General features: G+C 41.5%; 1 protein-coding gene across 1 annotated transcript in view; it reads left to right on the top strand.

Annotated features, from left to right (window-relative positions):
* The window catches only part of PLEKHG7 (pleckstrin homology and RhoGEF domain containing G7), a 28,388-nt gene extending 6,096 nt beyond the window's left edge, over window positions 1-22,292 (top strand). The window contains exons 2-15 of the mRNA XM_030960823.1: window positions 461-588; window positions 1,838-1,878; window positions 3,411-3,506; window positions 4,529-4,678; window positions 6,673-6,768; window positions 9,002-9,097; window positions 10,393-10,506; window positions 12,153-12,327; window positions 13,731-13,846; window positions 14,618-14,711; window positions 15,179-15,258; window positions 16,537-16,696; window positions 20,582-20,679; window positions 22,185-22,292. Of these exons, the coding sequence (XP_030816683.1) occupies window positions 461-588; window positions 1,838-1,878; window positions 3,411-3,506; window positions 4,529-4,678; window positions 6,673-6,768; window positions 9,002-9,097; window positions 10,393-10,506; window positions 12,153-12,327; window positions 13,731-13,846; window positions 14,618-14,711; window positions 15,179-15,258; window positions 16,537-16,696; window positions 20,582-20,679; window positions 22,185-22,292 (1,552 nt within the window). The remainder of the gene's footprint in view (window positions 1-460; window positions 589-1,837; window positions 1,879-3,410; window positions 3,507-4,528; window positions 4,679-6,672; window positions 6,769-9,001; window positions 9,098-10,392; window positions 10,507-12,152; window positions 12,328-13,730; window positions 13,847-14,617; window positions 14,712-15,178; window positions 15,259-16,536; window positions 16,697-20,581; window positions 20,680-22,184) is intronic.
* Window positions 22,293-22,941: the final 649 nt, after the last annotated feature.

Here is a 22,941-nt window from a genome sequence, read left to right as displayed (position 1 = left end):
AATTTTTTGAAATCCAACATTTTAACTGTTTCGCTGAAGTACTGTCTTTTCTTGAAATCACCTGAGCTACAGGAAGGCTAAAAGTAACAAGACACAAGTCAGTCAAAAAACGTATTTATTTGCTCCATTAAACTCCACTGCTAAAACATAGATTCTAAAATCCCCACTCACTTTTTGTCTAACCTCAGAAGAAATCAGGAATTTTCCATATTTAAATGCTCTAATTACGTATTATCTGAGGCAAGCCATGACCATAAGAACCTTGATCTCAGCAACAGAGTGGAGTTTGAAACTCAACTAGGTATTTGCTGTCAGTCGCTGAAATTCTCTGCTTGTTGTTATCACATGATGCCATAGCTGCTGTGATTTGGTATTTTAGCTGATTCCGCCCTGGCTCAGCAGGATTTCCCTGCAGCCTCCATGGACAGAGATGACGTGTTGTTGCTGTCGTGTCCCACAGATCGGCCGAGCGCAGGCGCAGCTCCCTGGTGGTGAGCCTGCCGGGCCTCAAGGTGTTCCCTGGAGACCTGCTGGTGTCAGACAGTGCCATGGACTACCTGCCCTGCTCATCCTTCCTGCTCACTGCAGGTCAGACACAGCGGGGATTGCTCCTCCGAGCCCAGCAAAGTGGAGGGAGGATATACACAATGAGAACCTGAGGTGGTGCAGCCTCTGTGGGGGATCCTGTTACCCCACACCAAACTGACTCCATTGCCAGTTTTAAAATTCCTCTTTTATTTCTTCTTTTTTTCCCTGTTTTTCCCCCTGCATTTTACTGTTGAATGGTAAATTCAAGTAGATGAGGAGGTAGGACAGAGATCACATTCCTCCTCCACAAGCTAGAAGCTATCAGAGCTCAGCTCAGGATCTCCATCTGGAAGCAGCTGAGGTACAATTTCCTACCTCCACAGCTTCAAGCAGAGAGAAAAGTGCCTGTGCTGCCCTTTGCAGTGGTGTTCTGATCACAAGGGCAGCAAACCCAACTCATGGCTAGAGGTTGCTCACAAGACATTCCAAAACTGAAATGCAGACCTGCAAGCAATTTCTGCAAATAGCTATTGTAGAATACAGTATGGTGTGATTGATGGAGATCCTGGTGGCCAGAGATCAAAAGTTTCTCAACTAGCAAGTCAGCCAAGGTCCCAACCAGCATTTCCATGACAGCAAATAAGCCAGCCATTCCCAGAATGGCTCAGACCTTCAAAATACAGAAACACAAAGTCTGGACTGTGATTCCCTGACACACCTGAAGATGGGTGCCACATAAAGAAAACCTTTTCAGATTTTTTGCTGGACACAGTAGTTCCTCACAAGTCAGCAGTGTGCTCCTAAATCTAGATCCCCATCTATCCCTGTGCCTCACCAAGGACCACAAATTAAGCTCTGCCTCACTGTGCCAGCCCCATGACAGAGCTGAGGCTTAGGGCTCATAGGATTGTTTGTTTACTGGAGATTTAAATACCTGCATATCTCCAACTTATCATGATGAGAAGGAATGGACTAATTCTTGCTTTAAAACAACATCTTCAAATTTGGCTTGAGGTATGATGGTTTTCCTGGGTAAAGAATTACATAGTGATCACAGTAATCACACAGTGATCATCTGCAACAAGTAAGGAGCATTCAGCACCATCCAAGATCCCACCACAGATAGTCATAGTTCTTGCTGGGAGGAACCCAACAAGCTTATTGGGTTTTAAGTCTGGTGCACAAACTGCCTAAACTCAAGTATTAAATAGGAGCCAAGTAGACTATAGTCTATCAAGTTGCATATATAAAAAGGTTTTCTTTTTTATCTACTTGTTTCCTCACTGAAAACATTTGTTTCACCCATCAGAGTCCAAAAAATCAAGGTGGCCATTTGCCAAAAGAGGAGTCGTGAGTATTTTTACCATTTCGTTTTTCCTTGCACTGACTTGTCTTTTCCCACAACTAACTTGGGTACAAATAGCTTCTTTACTTTCTTGCCCTTGGAGAAAGGCAGCCAGCAGGTGAGCTGAACTCAGAGGTGTCTCAGCCCTCCCTGGGACTGCCTGCACATTGACCTGCGATGAAGACTGGGTGGTTCCAGGGCAGCCATTGCATGTGATGTGCATGAAAACACAGTCACTGCCACTGCTTCCCTTCCCTGTGGGTGGTGGCAGGAGAGGGGTCCTTGACACAAGCACAGCGCAGTGAATTTTTCCTTGTCTAACACAATTCCTTGACTTTTCCATCTATGAAAACTTTCACTTACTAAGATATCTGAATTTCCTTTCTGTGTACTGTTCAGCATTCAAAAAATTATTTACAAGTGTCTTGACAACATTTCCTCCCTAACCATGTAATTAAGAACAGCCCCTTCCCAGTATTTTTTGCATTTTATCAAAGAATACTTTGTGCATACAGAACCAATGCAAGTACTCAGTTTTACATGTACAAGAATTCCCTCTTCATTTGATAGTAATTTCATAGCATTTGAAGGAGCATGACCTAAACCTGAGGATTTTTAAATTCAGCTAAGTATTTTAAATCTGCAATAAAAAGTATTTGATATTTAGACAAAAGTGATTTCTGAGACTGTTAAATGCCATAAAATTTAATTCATGAAGATTCATTTGCTGGTACACTGGTTCAATGTGCATATATGTTAACTGCATTATTTTTTCTGCCCCATTTCAATCTGTCTTTCAGAATTAGGAGCTGAACCTAAACCTTAAGTTTCAAATATTCTAATCAAACAGATATTTCAAAATTGGCCTGAGTTCAGTGCCTAAAGTTCAGACAATAGAAATCCATGAAGTGGGATTATACTGTTCCAGAGAACAGCTAAAACTCAGGCAAACATTTTATAAGTCTGTGCCCACAGCACTAAATTAGAGTTGGAAAAGAATGCTTAAATTTTTTACAAGGCCTGAATAAACAAAGCAGAAACAAAAGCAATTATTTTTATTTCATGGTCCTTCACACAAACTCCTGCTGTTCTTTTAACTTTCTGAAAGCTCATTTTACAGACGCTACTCTGCAGATGAGCAAGAGACCTTTTTCCACATGTAGATCAAAAAATTAAAAATAAATAAATAAACACATAAATTTGTATTCTTGTGGCAGGATTGCAACTATTAATCCATTGTCCCCTATCTCTGACAGTGCTAAAGGAAGAAAAGATTTCATTTGTTCTGTCTTCCAAGGTAGCCCATTGCCTGTTACCAATGTCTTACACATCCAGACCTGAGGCGTTTGCACACCCCATCCACAGCTACAAAGAAACCTGCCATCACTGCCTTGTCTCTGTGTAGAAGAGCCTGGAAATATAGACAAATCACTCATTTAAGGGCAAACTCCCTAAGGATTAGGGCAAGAGGGGTAAACTTCTTAACAGTCTTTAAAAAAACTGTATGAATCAGGGGTGGTTTCTTGTCATTCCACAGGGTAAAGACAAACAGAAGCAAGCATCTGATCTGGAAAGTTGTCTTTCTGCTGTTAAGATCACAGACCACTGCACAGATGAATTTTTCTGTTTTAAGGTATCCAAATGCTCAGTATATCAAGGATACTCAAGGATGGAAGGAGGAATTCTGTGTTCTTTATAAGCTAACATTTTTCAGTTCATTAATCTGGATATGAGACCTTTCTGTTAAATTAATGCATAAGTATATGGTACATTTTTGTCAAAATTACAAAATGAGGGGCAAGTGGGAAACTGAGGGTCAGTGTAGGTTAGCAAGGGCCCTCAAAATCATGTGCATTTTGCCAAGGATCCAGACTGCCCCAGATCAGGGAGGTACCACCTTCAGAAAAAGGTCTCAAGGCAACCCTCGCAGCAGCACCTACAGGTGCTAGAGAAGCAGAAGAAAGAATCTCCAGCATCAGAGAGATGTCAAAGGGGACACGGCCACCCCCACTGCTGTGTTCAGAGGCAGCCACATGCAGGTCAGTGCCAACACCAAGGTTTGGCTCCAGAAAAGCCACCAAAGTCTGTCTGCCAGACAAACAAGGCTTGTGGCCCCTAGCCACCCAACACCATCCCGTCTCTAAAGCAACCCTTTTCCTTCTCACAGCAGGCTGTTACCTGCAGCTCCCCACACAGTTACTGAGGGCTCCTGTCAGTGCCTAATTTATATACGGGCATCTGACTTTGGACCAGGTCCATAATGTGATCATGGCCACCAGGATTCCAAGTGACTACAAAGACCTAGTCTTTTGGAACCTTGATTTTGTCATCCAGAAAATAAGAAGATATCATCCACCCAAGAGTAGCACAACAGATCAAATTCCTTAGCATTTGCAAGCCACCCACTAATTTTTGATACAACATAGCTAAACATAGACTATCACATTGTGTTGCTTTCAAATTCAGTGCATTTATATTGTAAGCATTTTAGAGGAGAATGGTGGGGTTTAAAATATTTTAAAGGAACTTTTAAGTTATCAGAAAAAAATAGCTAATACTGGTAGACGAAACTTACACAGTAAATAGGACATAGATTCTTTTCATAAGGTCTGAAGCAGCTGACGCAATAATTTTTCTTTCTTCTTCAATCAATAGAGTAAATCTTGGCACGAATTTATAAATGAGCAACAGACTGAGCAGAAAGATGTCAAGAGCCAGTTAGAAGTGAAAAAAGAAGCAGCAGTGTGGGAACTTTTCACAAGTGAATGCACTTACTTTCTGGATCATTTGCTGGTTCTCAAGATGGTAATGTCAGATTTCACTTTGCAAAAATAATGAAACGTTATTTGTTCTGCTGTGATGGACACAAAGCCTCCTGAAACTTCTCATTAGATGTCTGTGGGGGAATGACTTAAGCACCTGGTTTTTCCTCCCACCTTGCCTGCTCATCCTGTTTCCATAGCTCCCTTTTCTGTCTTTATGATGGTATCTCTTCTAAACATCACTTTTGAGTGATGCAATCTAGTGCTTTGCAATTACCATCTGACTGCAGAGCCTTCCAGGATATTCAGTTGATATTCCATTAGTCCTCTTGCAGACACTGCACTGAAGCCATGCTGCAACCAGTTATTTCTGTACTGGACTATTCCAATTGCTAATGTTTTTTATTGCTAATAACATTATTGCAACATTATATTTGTCATTTAACTTCATATAGATCTGGGGTTAGATTATCCTGGCTGAAGCATGAAAACCTCAGGATTCAGCAGACCTGTAATTTTAATATTACATAAAAACAAGTATACTGAAAACAGCTCCACTCCCAAAAACCCTGCATTACCTCCAATCCAGTGAATTTTAAGAGCTTGAAATATGAACAGGAATATTACATACTGTTACAAGAATAGCTGCACTATTTATATTCACCACACACCTGAAGTTAATGTATCCATTCAAAAGGAGGGAAGCTTCCACAAACATTTTCTTACCATGTTTCTCTTACTCAGCACAGACAATTCCTGATTTCTTATTAAGTGGAAGAAAAGAGATTTGTAAAACATTTTGCATGTTGCTGGAAAGTTATCCTGGACAATACAAGAACTACTACAAAGTAAAGGAAATAAATAGAGGAGTGGGCAGAATTCCTCCTTGGTGGGGCAGAACAGGAAGGGACAGAAAACAGGATAGCAGGACCAGCTTTGGTTCAAAGCAGGAGAAGAGCATCCTTCTTTCTATACACTTTGTTTAGAAAACTGAAAAGTTTAAAAAGGGGTGAATACTGGGAAGAATGATGATAACAGCTGGCATGCAGGTTCCTTGTGAGTCTGATGCAGGAGCCCACACAGAAGCCTTAGCCAGCCCTGCAGGACGCATGAATGATGAACTGTTCAGTCCATGCCACCTTCCCAAACTGTCCTGCTGAAGAAAGAACCCATTGCATTTGGATAACCAGTTTTAAGGATACCTGGTTACCCACAAGTATAGAAATATTCCACTGATTTTAATGAATCCCCACAGGGAGGTTTTAGACCACCATAAATCCCCTTCAAGCTCTCAGGACAACCAGGTCATGGTAACTAAAGAATTACACAAGGCTAAGCAAACACTCTCACTAGTTATTCAGTCTTGGCACCTGGGTGACAAGTTTTTTATTATGCTTTATACACATAAACAAAAAAAAATCTACTCAGTAACCTATAAATTTTAAGACTTTTTCAGATTTAGGTCAGATTCAGTACAGCTCAATCAGCTTAAAAAATATAAAATCTTAAACAGCCAATAAATACATATGCAGTTTTCAGTGAATACAGGCTAATAAAACAATCCAAAGAGATTAAAAACCTCCACAGGACTGCTACTTACCTTAATCCAAGAATATCTTTTTCCCTCATAGTAACTCTAAACAATTTAGATAGCAGCAGTTGCATGGGGTAGGAAAAAAAGCATTTAGAAAGGTCAGAGAAATCTGTAACTGTGACTCTGATGTGACTGAGTCCTTCACACAGGGATCTGCAGGGGGCTCATTCGCCCCTCTGCTGCCCAAGGGCACAGCAGGGACACAGCTGCCTCCATGGTAACCACAGAGAAACCCCAGAGACATCATTCATACCCTCTTCTGCACAAAACCCAATATTTAACCTTCAGGCAGATCAGGAAACTTTTCTCACAATGCCATCTTCTACCCTCCCTAAATCAAATAATCCTCTCATGAATTTCAGTAAAAATGTTATTTTGGAGGGGAAAAATTTTATTGAATTGGCACAAACAGTAATTAACATGGATTTGTTTTGGTTTTAAAGATATTTATGAACACTCTAAAATACCTCCAGAGCAATGAATTTCTCTTGGATGTGGATTTGTGGAGACTTTTTGCAAACTTAGAGGAGTTAAACAAGGTAAGTAGAAAAAGAGAACTGTTACTTACTTAGATCAGAAATCAATCAGCCCAGTAAAAGAATACAACAAACCAAAAGGTTCTATTTAGTTTCAATGCTCACATTTGGAACTTTGTTCAAACAATCCACCTTTTTCTCTTTTCTCTGTGGTATATCAGTGAGAGTCAAATACCACCAGTGCAAACCATCCACTTGTATCTCCAGCCAAAGATAGATGGCATTTTGAAACATGAGGGAGAGCTCATTTGGCAGTTGTTCCTGAAGCAAACACAAGTTTGAGACCAATTCTCATAAGCAGCAACCTTTAAAAAGAGATGAAGAGAAACTACTACCCAATCCCTACACCAAAACAGAAAGCATGGCAAAATAACTACATAAAAAGTCCCCTTTTACAAGCAGATGGGCACAAAGACTTTGCTGTCTATTATGCCACTCCAAAAGAGCAAGTTAAAACAAAATGCTGATCCCCATTCTCCTGCTGAGGTTTCCCTTGGCAGGTGTGCAAGGATCTCTCCATGTTCATGTGCTACTTACTCTGCGCTGTCCAGGAGGAGGCAGGCCACAGGGCTTGGCTGTCACGTGCTCCAGCTTTTGCTGCTTTTGGCCAGTTGCTGGGAGACAATTTTCAGCTCCTGAAAGTTAAAAACCCCTAAGTCAAAAATAGCTTTTACATTACTTTGGAAACAAAACAATTTTTCTTAGCTTGAGGGCCCTTTTACAGCACACCTCACCCTTCACTGGAAAGAGAATTTTGGAAAGAACTCTGCAGCTGTCTTAATTGAAAAACTACTCACAATCACATCACATGCCCTAAATCAGCTGCTGGGTTCCATTTATTTCACTTAATGTAATTCCCTTGCCTTAGTACTGAATCTCTCCCTTTTTAGCCAAGAGAACTGGGAAAGGTCTTCAAAGCAGGGACAATTTGCCAGAACTCAAACACATGAGCAAGGTACTGCTGCTCAGTCACAAACATCACACCTGGTGAGTTGCTGAATGACCAGCTGCTGTAGGTTTGGATATACAAGGAAAAATATTTTTAGCTGACAGGTTTCACCTTTGGCTCATTGTGGATTAAGACTGTACATGCAGATAACTGCTAGAGTTCAGCAGCTGTGTGGTTGTTGATTGCCTTGTTCAGAGAAGACAGTGGGATATAAAACACAGGACACTGTGTTTTACTTAGCTTTGAGCTTGGCTGGAGCTTGGTCATGTCCTGAGAGAATTATCTTAAAGAAATGTCCTGCTTTAATTTCTAATTTGTTGTCCTTATTGATGAGGATAAAAAATGATCATCTGCTATGCATACTTTAAATATTGATTAAACATAGGAGAATAAAGCTGCTCTCAATGCCTTTGGTGCCTTTTTTCATACATTTTACAGTATCCTCTTGACAGCAGGCTGAGTCCATGAAAAAATGCATGCTGTAAAATTGTAAAGGTCAAAATTAAAGAATGAGCATCATCCTACAAGCATCCTTGTCCCCATAAATACACCAAACAAAGCAGTCTGCAGCTACTACAGTCTGTAGCAGTATCCCAGCGGATTGATGCACCCTTCTCGCCTAACATTTGGCCAACAGCTTAGCCCAGTCATGAATGAAATTTGTATGAAAATAGTGTGAATAGTGAACCTTATGTGTTCAGGATGAAAGTGTGGGCTTAGGAGCAGGCTTGCAGCCCCATCTGAGTGAAAAGGTAGGCATTCTGAATTCAGTACAAACATGCAAAGTTAACCTATGGGGAATACGAGTTTGTTTCATTCAATTGAAGGTGAAGGAAGTATCTATAAAATACTATAAAAACTCACGTATTTGAAATCATGAAAGATGGTGTCTTCCTCACGGACTGTGAAGGTCTCCTTAACTGTCACAGCTCTGTCAACGCCATCATTGTTTTCCAGCAAATACCATTCACCCACTGTCATTTTTAATGTCAATCTATGTTAAATACAGCTGCTACCCTAAGTTTAATGGACTAACTAATCTTGTTTCAAAGCTTTTGTCATCAGGCATTATCACAACATAAGTAGGTATTTGTATAGATTTGTCTTAGCTTCTGACTAGTTCAAGCATTCTGGGCATAATTCTGAAGACAGTTCTGGCAATGGTAGAGATAGGTATAGGCACCCATTACACTTGGAGCCTTTAGAGAGACCAGGGATGGAAAATGAAGCTGCTTTGATCTTAACTTCGGATCACTGATGCTAATTTAGTTTTTTCCCCTTACTTAGATAAGTCTCAGTTTTCTGAAGACATTTTTTGAAACTGTGAAGAAGCACATCAGCAAGTCAGACTCTCCTACGAATTTCAACCCCATACTCAGAACGGTAACATAATTAGAAGCATTCTTGTTTTTAACACAAGCAGCAGACCATTTATCAGGGCATACATATCACATATCACATACATATCACAGCTCCAGAGCAATCAGGTCTGTCCAGCCCATACCATCTGTCACCAGCAGTTTGGTCTCAGCCTCAGCTTGCTTCTATCAGAGGACGTTTTTATTTCTATTCATTGACGTGTCTGAAGCAGTCATGGAAAGGTACTCTGTATGTGGAATCAAGTGTGGAAAGATTTTCTCTTCCTGGGGAACAGCAGCCCAGACTCTGAGGAGATTTTTCCACTGGCAGAGGCAAGCTTCCCACCCTATGGAAGATGTCTCCCTGAAACCAGACCCCAGCCCCATCAGTGCCTCCTTCCACTCCTTCACACCAATCCTCCTTTACTCCACAGACCAGACCCACAAGTGTTTATAATTGCTTAATTAAGAGCTCTTTGACACTGAAATTACACTTTGGCCTGTGTCTGTTAAGCAAGAGAGAGATGCAGCCACAGCTGTCCTGCCACTGCCAAGCCCTGCCTACCCTGCAACCCTCTTGGTCAGTCTGTGTGGTAAACAAGGCAGTTGTCTGAAAAGCAGTCTGCAGGAGCTCAACTTCCCAATGCCTGTAAAGTTGGAAATATTGATGAAGATAGAAAATCAGTTGATTGACAGAACCTTCCCTAGCAGTAGAGGCCATTAGAAAACTTCTGGGAAATACCAGAAGATCCTACCTCAGTGTTAAGATTTTTAACAGAGACATTCAGGGTAGAGCTTGGTTTCTTGGCCCTGTGAGCTCTGACTCCAGGTGTTCTTATTGATAATGTTTGTGTAGACAGACAAAATCCCAGACAAAGCTGCATTTTATCATGTATGACATTCAACATCTCCAATGTAAATGAGGCTATCCCATTATTTCTAGGAGCATACTCAGATATGATACCATGCTACATGAAGTCATCATAGCTGTTTCAGAAATAGTGGGTTTCATCTTCAACTTCCATATGAATTTCATATCATTTATTCCTAATGAGAACAAAGTCTAAGAATGTGTCACACCTCTGCAGATCTGTTAAAACTGTACTCCTATACATTACTGAAGCATTGTTGTGGCATTTTTACTACTTTACAGTTTTATTGCTGTTTAAACTGCCCTTTACTTTTTTAATTCCCTCTTTTCCCATTTCCCTAGGTACAGGGAAATCTCATAAAAAATGCACATTACAAACCCAAAACTCCTGTTTCTCCCTTTGTCATGATATTTTTCTTTCTTGACAAATTTCCAAACCTTTTCTGCAGTTTTTCCAGGGTGACCTCTGCCAGACACACCAGATTTATTGCCTTAATTATACCTCTGCTGTCTTCTACTTGGAAAAACTGAGACAGAGAGAAGATTTTGGCATCTACCTGAAGGTAAAGTGATGTTGCTATTGCTGTTGTTGTCTTCAGCCTTCCTACCTTATGAGAGGATTGTAACAGCAAACTAGGAATGTTCATTAGAAGCAAAACTGTGTAGACAGCATTTCACATGGATTTTTTGAACTGCAGAGCCTATCACTGATTGGAAGCCACCCTTCTGAGTGTATGTTCACCTGCATGTGTGAAAGTCCCTACCTGCAATTTAGGACAGATAAGGGGGGAAGAGCTGGGCTGGCTTTTTGCAGACAGAAAATACAAACTACTAGTCTCTTTATTTTGTTTTGCACATAATCTCTTGACTCAGTCACCTCCACCTTAACAAAGCGAAATGGTTACAGGGAAAAAAAAAACCTCACAAAAATCAATTTCAAATGTCTTACTTTGGCATCAAAACACTATCAGTAAGGGAGAATTTACCTCCCTCTAAGGCTGGAAAGAGCAATCAGTGGATTCTTTATCAAGTTGCAGCAGGTTTTGTCTTTGCTGACACCAGCCAGTGCAGTGGTGGGGATCTCAGGCTCTGCTCTTTCTGACATCACTAGCAGACCAGTGTGTCCGGTAAATACTTAAGATTAATCTTCAACATTACAGGTTTAGAAAGAGAAACCTCAGGTAGTGGGCTTTTCTCCCAGGCAGCCCAAAACTGGAAGGACATCTTTTTGTGGCAGACAAGCTCTGCAGCTTGGGCCTTGGAGTTTCACATTGCTTTCTCCCTGATGAGGATTTCATGCACTCACTCCTAGGAAAAATGTTCCCCACTGGCAAGTAGCAGTGACCCCAAAATATAAAGTGGCTTTCAAACCTAACTCAAGTTAATTTTCTCAGGTCTTCCTGAGAAAATTAGAACAGCAGATAAATAAGAGCCCTATTGGATATGACAGCATGGCCACAGTATCTGGAATGGTAAGCAGCAATGTAGAACGTGAATCTGGAGGGACAATGCAATTTCCCCTGTGGAGATCTGTCCTTGGCTTGGCTAGGATACTGTTAATTTTGTTCCTAGTAACTGGTATAGTGTTGTGGTTTGCATTTAAGATGAGAGTAATCTTGATAACACGCTGATGTTTACTTGTTGCTAGGCAGTTTGCATTAAATCAAGGACTTCTCTGTGTCTCACTACCAGCAACGAGGAGTCTGGTGGGACAAGAAGTTGGGAGGGGACACAGCCACAGCAGGTGACCCCAGCTGACCCAAGGGGTATTCCATACCACATGGGGTCATGCTCAGTACATAAACTAGAGGGAAAGCTGGCTGGAGGGGCCTCTGCTCTGGCACTGGCTGGACATGGACCAGTGGGTGGTGAGCATTGTGCACCACTTGTTTTGCATATGCTGTAACTTTTTTCCCTTCTGTTTCTATTCTGTTAAACTGCCTTTATCTCAAACTACAAACTTTATTTTTTGTTTCCCATTTCTCTTCCCCATCCCACAGGAGGGAGTGAAGAGTGAATGAGCGGCTGTGTGGTTTAGATACTTGCTGGGTTAAACAAGAGACTATATAGTGCCCTTGTTCTCACTGAGAAACTCATCTTTCATTAGTCCCTGTCTCGTTAAAGTCAGCTAATGATACAGAAAACTGTTTGCTACCTCCTAGGCAGAAGGAAGCTGAAGCCTAAGGCACATTTTCCTTGTCTTCAGCAGTGGTGTGAACAAAATGAACAGTGCAAGAGGTTGCATCTGCCAGAGCTGCTGGTTGCTCCTCTGCATCGACTGACACGGTATCCCCTCCTCCTCAACAACATCTGGAAGAGGAGCACTGATGAAACAGAGAAAAGTTTTATCCAGTCACTTAAAGAGAAGGTGGAAAAGTCTATAAGTAAGTAACAAAGGTTAGAAGTCAAGCATGCAGTTAGAAATTAGAAAGTTACATAACTTCTTTGTGCATGTCCTTCGAAGAGTGAATTGGTCAAGTGTCTCTGCAGAAAAGCAACAAGGATGTGTGTGCCTTCCTACAATCCTGACCCTCATTCTGAAGGGAATGATTTGGGCCACCTTGTGCTGTCAAAGCCACTCTGAGCAGTGTCACAGGATTCCCAAATCAGTGAGTCACTTGTATTTTCTTAGAATTATCTGCAGTGACAGGCAAAAAATTAAAAGCAGATCTCAAATTGGACCATATCAAGAAAGATCCCAAACAAAGAAGTCTTTCAGTTGGATTTACGTCTGAGGAGGATTTTTTTAGGGCTGATCCTTAATAGGATAAATTTTCTCTCACAAGGGGAATATTATGTCCGTGACCTTTCACTAATGACAGGGTCCTACTATGTAAAGTTGTCTCAGCTACAGATTTTCTCTAGCTATTGCATAAAACAAGAGACTGATCCAGATATTAATTCTTTACCTGAATTTTTTTAAAAGATATATAATATTTATATATTTAACATATATAAGGACAGCAGTTTTAGGTGTGGCCCCAAAAGACCATGGGATGTCTGGAGAGTATTACTGGCAGAATAAATAGGTCCTTCCAGAAATTAGACACCTCTGGATGAAGGAAACCAAAGATGGAAGGGTGACCCCTCTTTACTCACAGACACCTGAAAAAGATCTGCCTTCCTTTTTTGATCAGTGAACCAGTAACATAAAGAACATAAAGTTGTAGTCCAAACACTCCCCTTCTGGCGGGGAGGTATGTGAAAACCATTATCTGAAACCATTATCTGCAATATCACTCCATCCAAAGACTTGAAATTTCAGTTGCAGGTCCATTAAAGCTTTCCCCATAATGGCCTTGAATCAGCAAAGACAGAGTCCCCATTTTTCACATTTTGAGGGACCCCCACCACAATCTTCTGGCAACACTTCTTCTGAAATTAATTCTCATTAATTTCAACAGTCTTTTTATCAGGCTATATATAATGAAAATTATTTTTCTCTCACTATACCAGACAGTTTAGGATGACAGGACTTTTTTGAAGATATTTTTAAGATTACAGTTTAATTGAATTTTATATGATTTCCAGTTCCCCAGATAGATCAGTAAGGACAACCTTTTCATTTAGCAGTGAATTTAAGCATCTTTGAATGCATGAATTGAAATTCTGTCCCTGCTGATCTAAGTAGAGCTTAGGCATTTTTTACAATGAGATCAAGATTTCATCTGGGGCCTCACATGTGAGGTACCTCAGCCTTCACTGGAGAAAATCAGTATTCAGCATCTTCTAGAAACAGGACTGCTTTTGCCAGCCCTGGCAGTAACTGGTGTTTCACACATTTCAGGGGATCTGGAAGGAAAAGTCAAGTGGTTGGATAACTTTCAGAAGTTCAGGCAGCTGCAAGAGGTCATAATTTGGCCTCAGGTCTGGGATCGTGACAAAAGGTTCTTTGTCCCAGAGGTAAGCAGATTTTAAAGGACTGATTTTTTTCTAGAGAAGGGTTTTGTTTCCTATCTGTCTTCATAGCATGGCCTAAAGTTGGCTGGTTGTCTGTATTCTAGTTAGTGGGGATGGCTCTGCTCTAACAGGGGCAGCTGCAGCCTGGGCACTGCAAGTGCTGTAGCTGAACACACACAGCGCCTTGGATGGCAGCATGGGTTGCTCTCAGCATCCAGGAGAGGGCAATGATACAGTCCAGGAGGACTCTACCATACTTGTTTTTAGGGGACAGAAGGAAATGGGATAGATGTAAGTATTACCAACATTCAATAAAGTAGAAATTATTTGCCTCTTTCACTTCTCAAGCTGAGCCAAAGAACTTCCCATTTACACTCAAATTGCATTACAAAAAAATACACAGCATACCTCGGTGTGCACATTTTTGCTGTAGCTACCCTGTTACCCAGACAGGCTTTAAGCAGCACTATGGTAACATCATCAAGTGGGCCCCACCTCAAGGATTATGTCTGTTCACATACAGGGCTGCAAACACCATTAAACTCAATCTGGAAAAGTAAAACCCAGCTTAACATTTCAAAAGCATAAACACATTTAAGCAATAGCACTGCTGAAGAAACACAGGCATGCTCAGTTATCAGCTGTGTGATGTACTTAGCCTGAGGTAAGAACACACAAATGCTCATCCTGTTTAGCTGCTGGTTGCTTCCCTGTTCATCATCCATTATGCATGATTCCCCCATTCTCTTTCTCTTTCTCTCTCTTTGGGTCAAGTGTTTGAAGCAAAACTTAAGAGAAAACAGCAGTGAAAATATCTTGTCTTCAGCAAACAGACTTCTCCTTCATGAAGGGAAGCTGATGCTAGCAGGTAAAGTCCCTGAATCTCCTGGTGTCCAGAGACAGCTTAACAGAATTATACATTGTTATGGCAGGTCTAGAATGAACCTCTGTAACAGTATTTGGGCAGGTGCAGGAAAGAAAAAGCAACTGTATAGTTTATCAGAGAGAGACTGAGATACAGCCAAGCTGCCAATACGATGACAGTCTGTATGATTGTTTATTGTCCTTTTCCCTGGCAAGCAAGTAGTTGTTATATCAGAATGAGGTAGCTGCTACAAGGTACAGATTTAGTAGCCAAAATGACTGAGACATATGATTTAGTGCACCTGAGAATGCGGACTGAAGGACAAGTAGTTGTGAACTATACTGGAAACAAGGTTTATTTGTTAAAAGCATTCTGTAAGGTGCAGTGATTCATAGATGTGCCTCATCTTAGAAGTAGCAATTCCTTAAAATAATCACACCATAAAACTGATTTTTTGTTTTCCTTCTCAGAAAGCACAAGACTCCTTGATGTCTACCTCTTTTTATTTGATGATTTCCTCCTAATTACCAAAATTAAACGTAACAAAAAGGTAATAATGTCTAGAGATATACATGGTTGCAGTTGTTACATTTTTTAACTTTTGGATGGCTTTTGAATGTACTTTGGAAGATTGATCTAATTATAAAAATACAAGATGACTAATCAGCATGAAGAACAGCTGATACTTCCTTATGTGACTAGCAAACCATAACACTGATTCAAAAGCCTACTTCTAGCCTCAGCATGGTACAGGAACACTATTACTGGCAGAAATTACATTACAAGACCTTAATATCTTCCTGATGTTACTCGGATGTGTTGGATTCCTAAAGCTCAGAAAAGTTTCAGGAATGTAAGACTTTTTTTAATGGTCCCTACAATCTGAGAATTTTTTATCCCTGAGATATCAGAACTGTTGGAAAGAAGAAAAAAACCTCAAAAGGAAAAAAACAGGGAAAGGCTAAAATGATGGGAGATTGGCTACACTGCTTGTTGTCCTCTCTTTGCCTTGATTTCCCCAAGTTTAAAATTGAGATATAATTACTCTTTTTAAGAAAATGTTTCTTGATGAATGATTATTATTTAGAGTTCTATAGATGATAAATATCTCTATTTAGACACCAACAGAAGAACTGGATGACCTGAAATTACTAAAGCTTCAGTGCGGGAGTGCATTTAGCTAATTAAGTTTATGAAACTGATGTAAACTGAGTCTAAATGAGCATGTGATAATCTCCTAGGTTTTTGGGGTTTTGTTTAAGAAGCAGGTGTTCTGCTTTATAGAGAAAGGAGATAAAGAAAGCATGCAGTGAGACGTTTTAGACTCCCGCACCATCCCTTAGCAACGAGGTTGGTGAGGGAAGCAGAAATTCAAGGGACCTGGTACCCTCAGGCAAATCTCTTTGAGGGTTGTCCCACGGACATGTGTTGGTGAACCTTCTCTGAAGGGCTGCAACTCATCTGGAGTTCCAGGAATTCTGTCTTGTGCATATGCATGAGGAGAGATAAGGAAACTTACCCCCAAGGAAAGGAGAAAAAAAAACCTGCTATTAAAATAAGGAGGGAAAGGGGGAAAATACTTTTGGAACGCCTATGACTGTCTTCTGCTTGTGGACTTGCATTGTGTTTCTTTTGTAGCTTTTTAATGCAAAGTGTGACCTTGCAGGAGAGCTCCAGGTACCACTCAGTTTTTCTAAGATTCCTCAGGCAAATAAGCTTTCTGTGTATCTTTGATAAGAGAAAGCACATAATTTAGAGTTGTTTAGTGCCTATACCTCATGAGCAGATGGCAGACAACCTGCTAACTAACTTCATTTTCTATTCCCAGAAATATGGAGGCTCAGACACCAGCTTAATCCCCGTCTGTCCTTCCCTCACTCCTAAGCTGCAGTCCTTCATAAGAGAGGGGGGATTTTGCACAGTCCTAGACCAGCCCATCCCACTAGACAGACTCATACTGAAAAATGTTGAACCCGTCCAAGTTACAGGTATGTGCCTGCATGCACACCATGCCTGTTATGAATGCCTTCATAAACACCATGTCAATGCACTGTGTGTGTGGCAGCATAAGGACAAGCTGCTGTTTGCCCACAAACCACCCCCAGACGCCTGGAGTGCAAACACTGGTGCCTCAGCCCTGCCTGGCTTCACAGCTCTGCTCCTGCTGGGAGGCATGAGCCGCTGCCTCAGACTGCACAGCCCGCAGCCCTGTGCTGCCAGCAGTGACTCACACACACCAGTGACTGTCACATACTATCCATTCACCCCAAAGGAGGTACCAAGACTCCAGTGACTTCTTTCTCACCAGCCAAGTGTTCCCTTGTCCTAACTGTCCTAACATGGTCTCTCAAAGCCCAGGAATCTTTCAGTTCACCCCAAGAACATTTTCAGTTCCATACAAATTATGCAGCATTTTTTCAGCTGCACCACTACATTGCTCTCCTGGATATTCTCCCACATACACAGCAGCCATTCTCAAGGAGGCTGGAGAGGAGATTTACCTCCTGCTACTGCTCCTACTCACATCTCTATCAGCTCTTGAGAGAATGGAAATCACCCAGCACACATCAATGCTTCCTCGCTCTCAGACATCCAAATGCATCACTGGGGAATACTCCTCCTATCCCTGCTGCTGTGCAGTTGGGAGTGGAGTGAAGGAGGGCTGACTGCCACAGAGAGTGATCAGCCTTACCATGCCAAAACAAGGTTCCTGAAGTCACCAAAATCAGATTTTGGGTCAGGGGGCAGGCATGCACCATCAGGCCTCCCCTTGGTCTGAGCCCGTGATGCAGCAGGCTCCCACACACCTCACCCTGGTGGGGAATGGTGCCACATCCACTTGGTGGCCAGTCACTAGTGATGTTCCCCAGGGCTCAGTACTGGTGCTGGTCCTGTTTAACATCTTCATAAAAGACCTGGATGAGGGGAGAGAGGGAAGCCTTAAGCCATACATGGCAATAATTTGGGTGGGAGTGTTGATCCAGTGGGAGATAGGAAGGCTCTGCAGAGGGATCTAGACAGGCTGCATCGATGGGATAAGGCCAAGTGCAGGAGATTCAGTAAGGTAAAGTGCTGTGTGCTGCACTTCAGTCACAACACCACCACGCAGCATTATGAGCCTGGGGAAGAGTGGCTGGAAAGCAGCCCAGAGAAAAAGGACCTGGGGTGCTGGTTGACAGGCAGCTGAACATGAGCCAGCATGTGCCCAGGTGGCCAAGCAGCCCAATGGCATCCTGGCCTGTATGAGCAATAATGTGGCCAGCAGGACTAGGGAAGAGATCTGTACTTGGTACTGGTGAGACCACACCTCAAATTCTGTGTCCAGTTCCGGGCCACTCTCTACAAAAAGTACATTGAACTCCAGAGTGTGTCCAGAGAGGAGCAGTGAAGCTTGGGAAGGGTCTCAAGACTAAGTCCTAAAAAGAGTGGCTGAGGAATCTGGGGGTGTTTAGCCTGGAGAAAAGGGGTGATCACTCCCTACAACCACCTGGAAAGAGGCTGTCGCCAGGTGGGAGATGGCCTCTACACCCAGGCAAGCAGCAATGGCACAAAAGGAAATGGCCTTAAGCTGCATCAGGAGAGGTTCAGGTTGCACACCAGAATATTTTCACAGAAAGGGTGGTTAAGGATTGGAACAGGCTGCCCAGGGAGGTGGTGGAGTCAGCACCCCTGGAAATGTTCAAGAAATGACTGGAGGTGGCACTTAGGGCTGTGGTCTAGCTGACATGGTGGTGTTCAGTCAAAGGCTGGACTCAATGATCTTAGAGGTCTTTTCCAGCCTTGAGGATTCATTGGTTCAGTCTAACACTGCCAAGATCACAGGAGCCTCCTATATCAAAGAGAATGAAAAGAAATACAAATCTCTGGGCTCCAGGGTCATCCTAATCCTAAAGACTGAGAGGAAAAGCTTAGGGAGTTACAGTGCTCTGTGAGAAAGCAATAGATAAGGAAAATAAACCTAGAGTCTGTAAAATTTATGATAACTTTGAAATACATTCACCCAGACTATTTAGCATTCAGCATCAATGCTGAGAGGATATAAAGGTAGGCAATAAAAGGCAAACTACTAAAGACAAGATAAGGGGATGAACACAAAGAATAATAACCTTTTTTTAAAACATGTTCCAGGCACTGTCTGCCTGCCTAATTAGCTCCCCTACCAAACCAGTAGAAATGGAGCAAAAGTATCAGCCACCTCTTGCCTGCAGGGTGAAGGGGAGGGCAGCCCCACATCCCATGTAAGCCCAGGCTGAATGCAAGTGCAAGGCCAACAGTTCCTGGGTGCTGGAGCAGGCAGTGCAGCCACCTTCCAGTTTGCACCTAATAGACTGGCCATAAAAACCATAATGGAGATGGAAATAATATTTCTGGATTTTTTTTTCCAAGCCAGCATTTCCCATAGAAAATGTCTTTTCTATCTCCGTGATACAGCTGCAATCATCAGAATAGAAAAAGTTGCCTTTGGCATTCCAGCCTAGGCTCTGTCCACTGGTTATGACCCTTGGCCTTGTTGCTTGACTTCTCTCCCATATATTCTTACCAGCTTTACTACATCTGTAGCCCTGGCAGTCTCTGTTACTCACTTGTAGTCTCATAAGACCTTGGAAGCCCCATCCTAAGACAGGACCCCTTGGGGTGAGGTACAATAAAAACAGTGAGAAAAATTACTATAGGGAGATTGCAGTTCAGATTCCCACCATTCTTTGTAAAACAACAAGCAAACATTCCAATTTCAACAGAAAATATCCCATTGCAGGAGAAAGAAAAATATTTAATATTGTCTGGAATGTGTGACCTTGGGGAATGTTGCCAATATATCTGCACTCTCAAAGAGACTTTTATTACTGGTGGCACTAAAAGATTAGTTAGCATGTTCTCAGAAAGGTCATATGATCCATCACATTAATCAAAAATGAAATCCTGATTTTTGATCTAGCAAGTACTTTTGCTTCTGTTAGTTTGCTGAGGGCTGACATCACTTTGAAAATAAACAAAGCTCAATGCAAGTACTAGAAAAAAATATATGTTGCAATATCCTACAAATATTCTTTTGGCAGCAGACTGATAATTCTTTTCCAAAGCCTTCTATGCATTAGTGAAGGGATAGAAGATAAAATGGTGTGCTCATAACACCAGGAAGGTACCCTAAAAGGAGAACTACCTGCAGACACCATGACAAGAGCTATAACTTTACATGTAAATACAATAGTAGCAACCCAGCTCTGAAGGTTGTAAGCAGCAACACACTTTCTGATTAGAAAAACACTAGCCTACTTAAGCTCTCCCTTTATTCCAGATGTGTGACACTGGTGTCACTTTGTCCCCTTGCAGAGAAACACACTGCATGATGCTCACAGTCACCTTCAGGAACAGAAGTCTGTCAGGAAACAGAGGCAACATGCCTGGGCATCCCCAGGAGCACCAGCTCAGGCACATGCCCAGGGAGAACCCAAAGCCAGCACTAGCCTAAGTGCAGCCACTTCCCCATGTGCCAGCCATCATACAGACTTACTTAAATAAAATGGGACCTCTCTTTTTCATTTTTGGTATTTGTTTTTCTCTAACTTCAGTTATGATTTAGGCCACTTTGAAGGGAAATATTACTTAATGATGCTCAGGTAGACTCAAAAGCACCTTAGCTGCACAATGATGAAGCAATTAAAATTTAAAAAATGCAAGTAGAATTAACATTTTGAAATAAGAAAGCTTCCTACACAACAAAATTAATTCACCCTATGAGGGTGCAATTGCCCTTTTAGAAATCAGAAAAGATGCTTACATATATAATTTCTTTGATCATAATCAATGTGATATAAAATTGGACTGACAGTTGTATGAGGTACATGTATATCACTTCTTTACATTTTCCACAGTCTTCAGCCTGCGAAATGCTTTTCTAATTCAGCATGAGAACAGGTATCAGCAGTGCATAGCACTCTTCTTGCTACAAGCTCAGACAGAGACTGCCAAGGTAGGTAACACATCTTTTTTTTCTTCTCTAATTACACAACTATGCTTTCCCTGAAGGAGGGTGGCAGCCTAAAAGTGGTCATGCTGTGATAAGAATCTCTTACAGTTGTGACACTTGACCAAAACTAAAACAAAACAAAATAACACCCCAGTGCTCTGGCTCACATATTTGTTAGAGAATTTTTACTGCTGAACACGTTCCAGTTTCCTATCAGGGTGGTTAGCAGGTCATATTCTTGTTGAAAAACATTATCAATTCTGATTGCAAAAAAAAAAATACCCATTTCTTGTGTCACAGAAGATGGTCAGCCCCTCCAGAGCAGTCAACACCAAAATAACCCCCCCTACACCCAACTCACATGCAGTAGTACTCAGATCAGAAAACTGTCTCATGCTCATCTATTCAAAACATGCATTTTACCATTTCAGACTGAACAGATGGTATGATTAATTCCACTGTTACATAAATTTACCCCTCATTTTCACACCATGTCACATTTCTAGTAACAGCAGTGTGTATAACATCTGAAAGTGTGTCAGGCACTTCACAGTATTTTGCTTTCTCATGTAAGTTGAATTTCCTTCTCTAATACCTAATGCACAGAAATTTGACCACCACAAATACTAATTCTTACAAGTAAATGGTGGTAGACTTGTTCTAAAAGAAACACTGAGTGAATTCTTTCCATTTTCTAGTCACTGGCTGGTATTTGGAATAGCTATCCACTCAAGAAGTCATTACTTTCTCCTGTTACTGAAATATGACCTTCCTTTTCCAAAACTGCCTTCATACCAGGGCTACCATCTTCTCAGTGTCATAGAATCACAGAATAGTTTGGGTTGAAAGGGCCCTTTAGAGGTTTTAGTCCAAAGGATAAATCCTCTTAGGGTTAGTCCAATGTCTAATCATAGTAATTCAGAGACAACTCGTGTCACCAGACTATCTGGACTAGCAGAGAGAAGGAAGTTACATATTTGAAATTATCTCTCCATCACTCCCTGTCCTCGTACCTGGATGACAGCATAGACAGACCTGAATGCTGTCAGCATGATAACAGAAACTGAAATTCAGTTGGCAGCACATGGCAGATCTTGGGGGGGACACAACTTGTGATGCTGATAGGACTGGAGCTGTCGTAATCAAAAAAAATGAGGAACCCAACTGCAGGGACAGCATTAAGCTAATGAATAAATATCACAAGAAAGGGGTGAAATAGCCTGTAACAAACTTCACCATTACAAACAGAGCATTAAAATCCTACCTTCCAACCAAAAATGGAAACATTTGCTGGAAATCCCTGGCCCCAGACACAGATTCCAGCAGCATGTAGTGGCCTGAACAACTGGGAGAGTCTCAGTTGTGGGATAAGTCATGTTTCCTTCAGCAATTATGAGCACAAGCTTGCAGGGAGGCTAAATAAAACTAAAGGCTCTGGATGTTTATGCATCTAACTTACTGGAAATTTTTTAGGTTGTCTTGGTTTACAAATATTTTTTTTGTTACAGAAAGCATGGATGTCACAGATAGAAACAGCAATCTCCAATTACACCACACAACATGAAACCAAGAAAACCACTGCTTTCTGCTTCCCTGTTGAATCCTCTGAAACTTAATAATGTCAGCATTGCACTGAGAGAGCCAGTGGAAGATTATTGTGGTGATATATAGTTATTTTAGAATATAAATATAATGCCTTAGGTCTCTGAAGCTAACAAATTTCTGACTTGACAGAAGTATGGCGCATAGACCACACCGTGTAGGGGGGAATGAGCCATGCAACAAATGTATCACTCCTAGATGCTCCTTGCTTCACCTAGGGAAGGTTCTTGCCACCCAAGGAAGCTTTAATAGAGCTTGTCATTTCCTAGAAAGCATAACAGGGAAAAAACCCCTATGTTGGTAAGGACAACTCATTCACCAGAGAAGTTTAGAAGGGTATTGCATCATTCAAACTGTTTTAATAAATTTCATTAAATTAGAATTGTGTAGCCATAGCTTCTGATATTTATGTGTCTCTACCCAGTAATCTATAATATCCCAAGATGTTTTTTGCATTAATACTGAGCGTGTGTATATATGTATACATATGTATGCACTTACCTGATCCAGTGCTCTCCAGATACAGCCTGGCCACTGTGATACACAAATTCCTGCTCTTCCCCTCTGTCTATCATGGGCAAGTTTTTCCTTCCTGGGAAAGAACAGCCATCAGACCCCATGCCAAGGGGTGAATGTGTGAAGCAGGAGGGCAGAGCAGAGTGC

The sequence above is a fragment of the Camarhynchus parvulus genome, chromosome 1A (genome assembly GCF_901933205.1).
Source record: "Camarhynchus parvulus chromosome 1A, STF_HiC, whole genome shotgun sequence".
Taxonomy (NCBI): Eukaryota; Metazoa; Chordata; class Aves; order Passeriformes; family Thraupidae; genus Camarhynchus; species Camarhynchus parvulus.
The sequence above is the reverse complement of the archived record's forward strand: the minus strand, read 5'-3'. Positions and strand labels throughout refer to the sequence as shown.